This window comes from Tympanuchus pallidicinctus, unplaced genomic scaffold (genome assembly GCF_026119805.1).
Source record: "Tympanuchus pallidicinctus isolate F22 unplaced genomic scaffold, pur_lepc_1.0 scaffold3, whole genome shotgun sequence".
Taxonomy (NCBI): Eukaryota; Metazoa; Chordata; class Aves; order Galliformes; family Phasianidae; genus Tympanuchus; species Tympanuchus pallidicinctus.
The window spans coordinates 44,909,666-44,919,406 of NW_026294747.1; the positions used below are offsets into that span (position 1 = coordinate 44,909,666).

Sequence of the window (9,741 nt, forward strand, 5' to 3'; positions counted from 1 at the left end):
GTATTACTTACTACAAGATGACAGGAATAAATACAATAAACAGGATATTAAATAAAAACATGAGTTAGGGTCATCTAGATACAGATGGCACAAAGGGAGATATGTATCAGACTGCTCAAGCAGACTGCGTGGCAGAATGCATCTGTGCTCCACCTTTACAAGTCTGCTCTTCCTAGCTTCAAATGTCCCACACAAAAGAATTTCATAATCCTAAACCACTTACTGTCAGGAAGATGTGTGTGGTGTATGGTCCTATTGTATAATTATTCAGTTGTTACTCCTATAATGCATAACATTATCTGGAATAATTCTTCACTACAACAGTGAGCCTCTGTAAGTAGCTTATGTTTCTTCTTCCAGTCCACCCTCCACCCTATCTCTCCTGTGAGATCTGAAAGGAATATTATTCATTCTACAAACAAGTTTAGGAAGGAAAGTCCAACATTTCACAGAATGGCACACAAACCAATTACAGCAAGAAATTGAACCAAAGTTCTAAAACCTTGGTAGTATGTCAATATCACAAACCATAGAGCACGTGTATATATATATTTAAAACAAAACAAAACAAAACAAAACAAAACAAAAAAAAAAAAAAAAAAAAAAAAAAAAAAAAAAAAAAAAAAAAAAACAGCAGCACCAAATGAGTTTTTCTGGCTGTAAATTATGGTGGAGATAGAGGAAAAAAAATAAAATAAACTAAATCTGTTTTGGTCTCCTTCTACAAGAATTAACATACAGCACCACAATGAAACCTTTCAAAGTGCTTTTGTTGGAGCTGAACCTGTTAGAACGTAGTGGGTATTCAAATCCCTCACGTTGCTTTTCCCTTAATGCACTAACAGAGAAAATAAGGAAACTGTTTTTGTAGGATTTGCATTTTGGCACATAGGAATTCTCCTAATCTAGAAATTAAATAATAATAATAATAATCCATCTGATAATGTCAATGAAACACAGCAATTTAAAGAGAGATTTTACTACTGCCTTCTTCACACCTTCCACCATTTCTTTTTCTACATTCTTGATACTTCCAATGCTGCCTTCTCACTGCCTTTCAGTTGTTGGTCTATTCCAGACCCAATGGGACCTAATTTCATAGCATCCAAAAGGGAAAGCAAAGCCACTGGGTTTCTGCCACACACTACTGAGAAAAACAATAAGATAGATACTTCTATCAACTAATGGTATAGATGCCATTTTTAGATCCAGATTAAAACTGCTTTTCAATTAGACATAAAATACTAAAATATAACTTTGAACAAAACATTTTTATCTCTAAAAGACCTTCATTTCCATATAGGATTAAGAACACATACCACTGACTGCAGGACCAAGCTCTGGTGATCAAGACTTTAGAGAAAATGCAGATACTAACTCAGGATAGGGCACAACATGATTTAAGAAGCGATCACTGGTGATTTCATCACAATCCTGTGCATAGAAAGTTTGTTTTGGAACACGGTTTTTGGATTCTTATGAAAAATGACATGATTTCACAGAACAAATGTTGTATATAAGGACATGTTCTGTGACCTGGAGCTTCCACAGTACTTGAGCACTTTGCTCCCACTGTAGAAGTCTGAAAATCTCTGAAGCTGTGAACTATAATATTAAGTTAACTGGTGCTGGTTATCAGAAATGTATTCCGATCCCATCTCTTATAGCACCATTCAGTTTAACACTCATATTGAAGTGAACAGGCTGAAATCCTCAATTCCAAAATTCAACTTCCAAAATTACCATTCCACTACACTCACACACATAAAATCCAAACAAAACTCTACCAAGTCCCCAGTATAGCAGTGAGGCTAATTATACATGAGAAATAAAGAAAATATATCCATATTTGCAACACCCTTGACAATATTATCCTTAGACCTACCTTTTTATTTGGCAAATTGAAAACAGGTTTAAAAAGGTAACAATGACTAAATACAAAGAAGATGATGGATTAAATATCCACTCAGTGAGACTTCTTGAATACAACTTGGGAGAAAAAAAAAAAAAAAGGAGAGAGAAAATATTCTTTTGAAAAATAATTTTCAATAATTTGAAATCTAATTTTCTGCTGGATTGCAGTGAATGAAGTCCAGATACGTATCTATAGCAGCAGGGCAGCATCTCCAAAATGCAGTAGTTCCGAAGTGCCAAACCATGGTATGTGTCAAAGAAGAAGAAACTAAGAACTTTGCTATTCACCTTCCTTTCCCTGAAGGAAAAAAAAAAAAAAAAAAGAGACTACAACTCTTCTCTCTGAGAGAGCAGTAGCTATGAAACGATAAGCCCCCTAAAGGACTAACTCATACAAAACCTCAGTTAATTTCTTCCACAGCAGCTATTCCTTCTACCTGGTACAGGGTGAGTTTGCTTGGAGAGAAATACCACATCTACGAAGAAGCACACAAAATGTTAGGAAATGTCACCTGAGCAGACAGCTACCAGGATCCTCCCTGTCCCACTGACACCTACGGTACGCACTATGCTACACTGCCCATAAAAACTGAATGTATCCTGAATGTGAGGAAAAGCATGAGGACAAGAAACACAGTTGTAAACTACTTCTAGCATCACTGGAAACAATGTTTGGAGCATTCCTATATGTCTTGTCTAACCCAGACAAGCTGCTGTATACAGGTGAGCACAGGCATTTAAGGTAATTAAGAAAAATTATGGTAATTAACCTTAACTGCTGATTGAAACACACAGTATGGAGGTTTCCTCATTGACTTCATACCTTCAAGTCATTAGCGTTCAGTTTATAGAACTCTCACAGAGGAGAGGGAAGGCCCTTCTCAGCAAAACAATTTGAGGAAATTGCCATCTCAGAGAAGTAGCTCTGCCTTGAGATTTTGGGAGAGACGAGAAAAAAAGGCCTAAGGAAAAAAGAATACGGATTTTACAGGGAGAATAGATGCTTTTGCTAAGAGGGCCTCCTCGAAGGAAGAGCGAAAGGAGAGCTGCTTTCCTAACAGCGAAGGTGCTGTTAGAGGCCAAACATCAATTTGCAGCTTCTTAGCAAGCATCCCCGAGAGCAACATACCAGGGCTGCGCTTCAAGCTTAACGCAGCTGATAGCGGCTGAAATTTATTAGGAGAGCTTTCAGATGCGGATATAGTGAGATAGCTTTTCTGTCAAAGGCAAACTTGTGGAAACTCAGCGGGACAAAGCTCCAGAAAGCAGAAAAGAGAGTGAAAAGTGCAAGGAAACACAGCAAAAGAACAAACGGGATGCTGGATTTGCGCTGCCTGCAAGTATTCCAGGTTTACGACCAGGGAGTACAAAGGTGGTGAGGGAGCAATAAATGGCATGGGAGAAAATAATAATAATAATAATAATAATAATAATAATAAAAAGGCATTTTGCCGCGGCCCTAATAAATTACCGGATCGTTATGACTGCGGCCTCCGCGCCTCACCTCGGGGAACGCGCAGGCAACCGCTCCACCGCCGCCCCTCGCCCAGGTTCGGCCCCGTCCCCCTCCGCTCGTTTCCGGCCGTGCCCATCCCGCTCGCGGCCACCTGCGGCCCGGCAGCCCTCGCCCGCGGCACGGACCCGGCACCGGCTGCCTGTGCAACACCTCCGCAACACATTTTATTTACACGAAATCGACTAGGGGTATTGTACATTATATACAGATAGTTTTCCCCTCCGACAAGGCAGAGCTTGTGCAAGATAGTAGCATCCTCTGGAGCGTATCCTACAGTCCACGGGGAGCATCCCCCTGCGCGGCATCAGCTGTCGGAGTCCAAATCGCTTTTCCCGTCTTCTTGCCTCTTCTCCGGAGACGTTTTAGATGCTTTATTCCATTTTTGTGCATTTTCCGATTCCTCAGAAGACGACCGCTTTTGCCTCCTCCATTTCGCCCGGCGGTTTTTGAACCAAACCTGTTAAGCGAGGCAACAAAGTTAGAGAAAGGAAAAGGCCCTTCCCCGGCCCTCCGGAGCCCTGGGCCCTGCCCGCCTGGAACCGCACGGACCCGCGGCCGCCCCCGTGTTCGGGGCTGTGCCAGGAACTTCCGCGGTGCGGCCGCCTCCGCGTTCTCTGCCCGCTCGCAGGAACGGAGACGTTCCCCAGCCCCGAACCTGTTCTCTCTCCGCGGCCGGCGGAGCCGAAATCAGGCATCTCCGCGTTTAAAGTGGAAAGGAAGAGAAGGGAAAGAGGGGATCGGAATACCTCCACTTTTTCCTCTCTTAAATGCACCCTCCTCGCTAGCTGTTCCCTGGTGCCCACGTCCGGGTATTTCGTTTCCTGGAAGAGGTTTTCCAGCGCTTCGAGCTGCTCGTCAGTGAAGATAGTCCGGTGCCGTCTTTTCCGCCGGCAGTGCAGCTGGTTGAGTAACTGCAGCTCCGTCCGGGACAAAGTGCCTACGTTCATGTAGGGCAACATCTGATGGGGAACAGGGGACATCAGCACCGACCCAGCGCCCTCGTAACCTACGAACAGACAGACGAGACGACGGGAGGCTTCGTGCGTGAGACCGCCGCTCCCCAACGAAGCGAGTCCGCTCTCCCCCGTCCCCCCCGAGCGCTCCCTTACCTGCTGGGGGAACGCAGGAGCACTGCTGGGCCCCCAGCGGCGGCACGGCCCCGCAACACGACGGGGCCACGGGAGATGCGGGCACATGCAGCTGCCCGTAGTAGTAGTTGTTGTAGCCCAAACGGGAGCCGCCGACCGCCGGCAGCGCCGAGCCGGGAGCCACAGCCCGGGAGTAAAATCCTCCGTAGTCGGAGGCAGCGCCGTAGAGGGAGTCCCCGTGCAGGCTGGGGAAGACGACGGGCGCGGCGCTCGGGGGCAGCAGCACCGAGTCCTTGCAGCGAGGTCTGGCCGCCAGGATGTTGTCGATGCTGAACATGCTCGCAGGCATGCCCCAACGCGGGCCGGGGACCGGCCGGGGGAGGGAGGTGCTGCCGGAGGCTGCGGCGGCAGTGGTGGTGGTGGTGGAGGGGAGGGGGGAAGCGGGAGAGACGCGAAATCGAAACTTTCGGGAGAAATTTTGGAAAGGGATCGGAGAGAAAAGAGCGAAGCCTTTTCCGAGGGCAGCAGTCGGGCAGAGCGTATGTGCATGCGTGTGTGCGTGTGTGTGTGCGCAGGATCCACCCCTGGAACTTTCCCCCCTCGACTCGCGCCTGTTTACTGATCTCAGCCCGGAGGGCTGCACGGAGTATAATCCATCCGAACCTCTTCCCTTTTTTATACCCAGGCGACGTCATCCTGGATTTAGTTCCTGGTAATATGCAGATGACAAACAAAACCAGATTTGATTTTTCACCCACTCCCCCACCCCCCCTCCACCCCCCGCGTTTCAGTCGGGAAAGGATGGGGGGGTTGCACAAAGGAGTGAAAGGAGCCTGGGTCTGTGGATTGAGAATTAATGAAATTAACGTAATCCTTTCCATTAGTGGGCTTTTTTGAAAGGCCCCAGATTTAGGTTTGATCTCTGCTGCGCCGGCTAATTGCCCGGGTTAATCTCATTAATGCCATTGTGCAGAAGTGGTTAGCAGGTCTTCGCCTTGTCTATTATGCACTACTTTACTCGTGTTAGTTCGCATTAGTGGGTGCAATTTCCTCCGTCTGAAGATCAGATTCATTATTTATACTTCGAATTGATCGAGAAACACGTAAAAAAAAAAAAAAAAAAAAAAAAATCGGTATAACCACGCAACTTTTCCCCCTCGAAGTGTTTCTGTACCACGAGGCGAACTTTACTCAGGGAACCGGTGGGGCACTGAGGAGTGCGCTGCTGTCATTTGCATTCTATGCGCTGTGCAATATCTTCTGCTGAGTATGCGATCTATTTTTCTCCCTCTGTTCCTACATCACCTGGAGAGGAAACATTCAGACACTGTAAAATTTAGATTTTATTTTATGTTGTGTGTTCTCATCCACACAGGTATCGTTTTCTGTTTTTTAACGAGCCAGAATGTGGGAATGTCAATGACCGCTGCCATCTCACATCGCCGAGCTGGTAGGTGCTCCGATTTGCTTCTCATCTCCGTTCTGGTGCTTTTTTTCTTTTCACTTTCTAAGCAAAAATAATTTCTTTTCTAACTTCGAAAACGAAACGTATAGAGCTGCGGCGATACGGAGAAACTTCGCCTATTTCATGTTCCGAGAATTTGAAATGGAGCAGTTCAAAAGTCCGTAAAATTCTCAGCTGAGACACTCGGCTCTCCTGGTAGCTGCTCTTGTGATTTGCAGAATACTTCGTCTGTCACGACTGTCACTGGGAATCCACAGGAGGTGAACTCAATCAGATTAGACTATTTACCCCATCAACCCTCCATGACAGAAGGTAGGAAATTGTAGGCAAGGAATGAAAACAAGCTATTAATATCCGTTTACGAGGAACACATTATTTTTCCTCAACAAAGACCATCCTCGTTAGCGCTCACTCGCACTTTGTCCTTCCTTTCCTCGAAATTCCAGATTTTGTTACTGTGTCTGATATTGACCCAAACCGAAGACCTATGCCTATCAAAAGATGCGTAGGAACGTTAAGAAAAAAGGACCCCAGGACTCTTTTCTCACCTTGATACATAGCGATGTGACTAATAGTTACCATCGTTTCTTTTCCTTCATTTATTTACCTATCAATTTCCTTGCGCCTTTGGTATTTAGAGCTGACCTTTGTGCGAATCTTACAAATTTGATGTAAAAGGAAAGAATTTGATGGGTAGTCAGTTTTTTTCTTTTTCTCCTTTTATTTTTTCTTCTTTTCCTTTTCTTCTTCTTACTTTGTATACGTTCTGGGGTGGTTTTTGATTTGCTGTTCTGGTTGGATTTTTTTGATGTGTGTTTGTGTGCTTTGATACTGGGTTTTGGGGGGGTCAGTCGTTCCCTGGCTCCGGCCCTGCCCCGCGTGTTACTTAATTCCCCCCTCGCGATGCTCACTCACGTCCCAGAGGCTCCGCAGCCACGCGCGACCGCACCTCCCTGCTGCCTCCTCAGCTCTCAGCGGTGCGGGGGCTCCGGGTGGCCCCGAGCCCAGGGATACGCCGGGCCGGGCCATGAGGGCACAGCCTCGAGCCTCCGCAGGTGCCCTGAGGGCCTCTGCGGGACGGAGGGAGGGAGGAATGGAGGGCAGCGCGGAGATGTCGCCGAGACTGCAACGCTCACCTTCGTTGCCAATTTAGAAATGATTTTTTATTATGATGATTGTTTTATTTTCTCCAAGTCCTTGTCACTCCCGTCGGGGAACTTCTCGTTTGGTTTTGTTTTAATCTCCGAAGCCTTGCAGCTCGAACTCGGTGTCGATATCCACTTCGCAAAGGCTGCTCCGCAGTTTCTCATCTCGCACCCACTCCTCACTAACTTAGCAGACGTAAAATTGTATTAACCGAACAGTCAGCGCTCACACAATGTCGGGATGAAATTGTAATAACAAATGAAACGCAAGCAAATTGTGCTGCATAGTGTTGCTAAGCAATTGTTTGTTACTGAGGGAGAGTCACAGCATGGGCTGAAAGAAAGACCTAAAGAGGAGTACGGCACCGGGCGGAACAAGCTGTTAGGTGGGAAATACAGTAAACACTGCACTGATTTTCAATATTATTACCCAAACACGATTTCATACAAAGCAATCACCGTACTCAAGTCTATGGAAATGCGCTCGTTGAGAAATCGGCCGGTAGTTTTATTTTGAGGTATTAAGGAATAATTCCGGGGATGCAAAACGCGCCGCCTGCGGGGCGCGGGGGTTCCGCGGCAGAGCAGCACCGCGCAGCTTCCGCGGTCGCCCCGCGGGGCCGCAACGCCGCAGTCGGGGCCTCCCGGCGGGGGCTACAGAGGGGCTTCGGCCGCTATTCGCCCACCGGACCCCGGCTGCGGGGGAAGCTGAGGCGGATCAAAGGGTCTGCTCCAGCGCCGAGAGCCCCTCGGAGCTTTGCAGCACATCCTTCCCGTGCGAATGCCATCACTCTCCAGCTTTTGCATCATTACTTCGGGGGAAAAGGGGGAAAACAACAACAACAACAAAAAACCAACGGTACAATGAGAAATTACGGTAATTTGTTCCCAGAATAAACTTATCTTCAACTGATTAGGAAAGTCAGTCATTTTGAAAACGAGGTAGCGTTTTCAAAACGCATCTCCCCTTTCCCCGCTTAAAGTTTCCCTCTAACAATATCGGCTTCTAAAGTTTTCATTCATATAAACTCTATTAATGAAGATCTTTTATTTAAATGTCAGGGGAATTTGAAATTTAGAGTAAATTATGAAGCATGCATGTCTTGCCAAGTCATGGGTCAAATGCATTTGTGAAAAACTGCTAAAAGAGCATATGGTTTTGAATTTTTCTACAATGACTAGTGTTTAAATAAATTGCTTGTACTGCTTAGCTTCATGTATAATTTTGACAGAAATTGGCCTATAGCCTTTTGATATGTAAACATTTCAGGCTTTTATGCGGTATAAAAAGACACTTGCTTTTTGGGATCAGCTAAAGCAGTCACCCTGTAATTCAGCATGCTGGCACCTACCATTACGTTCTTGCTACATTTCAACTTTCAAGTGGCAGCAGAACGGGAAAAGGAGAAGGGACGTTTCAAAAGCAATGTCCAATTGGAATTAAAAATTGCAAATGAGGTGAGAACGTGCCACTCACTCTCTGATTGAAATGGACAATCCATAGCGTTAGCGCGAACTTTCTGTCTTGTTTTCTAAGAAACAGACACGAATCAATGAAAACACTTCAATACAGTTCAGACCTGACTTGCAAGCACGTCTAGGTAGGAGAAAGGAAAGCCAGACATCCCTCCTGAATGTATTTCTCTGAGTTCTTCCACTTATTCTTGGCTTGTAAAAATTAAAACGGGCTTGTGTGTGTGGAACGTTGCACACGAAGTATATCGGCATGCCACAATCCATGGTTTTGCCGTTCAGCCAGCTGTGCGTCCACTGACATTTCACCAGTTCCCAAGTCTTTTGCAGGTATTACTCTAGTAAATATCTCACTGACTTCAATTCGGGTTGGGTTGGTTTTTTTTTTCTGTTCTCCCACTTTCCCTTTTAGTTGTTTATTTATTTATTTTCCCTTTCTGGTGAAGAGCAGTGTAGAACCATAAGGGCTTCATCACACAGAGCGCACAAATAGTAGGTCACTCAGTTTTAAGTCTCCTTAAACTGAAATGATTTTGTGAATGTATATAAATCCAGCAAGCTACTGAATAAATCCATTTATTGCTAATATATCTGTCTCACATAAATAAACCTCCTAATGTTGATTGGATGGATAAGCCTAGCTCAGTGCGAGACAGAACAGGACCTGGAGAGTTGCTTGGTGCCAGACAGCTCAATGTGTTTATTTCCTGTGTGCTTTAGCTGAGGCTAAGCTGAAGTTGGAAAAAGGTTCAAATGAGCTATATAATTTCAATCTGTTACTGTAGTAAGATCCGTATTTATTGTATATGTCAGTTTGTCATACACTCACTTCTCAAGATACACTGCCCCTTTTGTTAGTGTACAGTGATGATTTTTTTTTTTTTTTCCATAAATGTAATGAGTCAACATAGACACATTCTGTTGTAGGTGGTTTGGATGTTTTAGAAGCTTAATATGTTATGGTTTCAGTCTGATGTGAGGTTTTCTAATGAAGAAAGTATAATCTCTTAAATAAGTTCATGAATGTGAACAAAAGTGAAAGATAGAGTCTTTCTTCCTTTCTTTCTTTCTTCCTTTCTTCCCTTCCTTCTTTCTTTCCTTCTTCCCTTCCTTCTTTCTTCCTTTCTTTCTTCCTTTCTT

At 45.0% G+C, this 9,741-nt stretch overlaps 1 protein-coding gene and 1 long non-coding RNA gene across 4 annotated transcripts; one reads left to right on the top strand and one right to left on the bottom strand.

Moving 5' to 3' along the window:
* Positions 1-559: 559 nt before the first annotated feature.
* On the bottom strand, positions 560-4,964 carry GSC (goosecoid homeobox). Its single transcript, XM_052694905.1, has 3 exons — positions 4,540-4,964; positions 4,177-4,436; positions 560-3,887 (listed from the first exon to the last, which is right to left on the bottom strand). The coding sequence occupies exons 1-3, from the start codon at positions 4,865-4,867 to the stop codon at positions 3,735-3,737; spliced, it is 741 nt and encodes a 246-aa protein (XP_052550865.1). The 5' UTR covers positions 4,868-4,964; the 3' UTR covers positions 560-3,734.
* On the top strand, positions 4,722-9,687 carry LOC128086350 (uncharacterized). 3 transcript variants are annotated; one of them, XR_008209339.1, is made up of 3 exons: positions 4,722-4,821; positions 5,894-5,968; positions 6,073-9,687. It is a non-coding gene; the product is annotated as an uncharacterized LOC128086350 (long non-coding RNA). The 3 variants fall into 3 exon arrangements; XR_008209340.1 differs by lacking the exon at positions 4,722-4,821 and adding an exon at positions 4,987-5,230 and having other exon boundaries at positions 6,073-7,291; XR_008209338.1 differs by lacking the exon at positions 4,722-4,821 and adding an exon at positions 5,264-5,785.
* Positions 9,688-9,741: the final 54 nt, after the last annotated feature.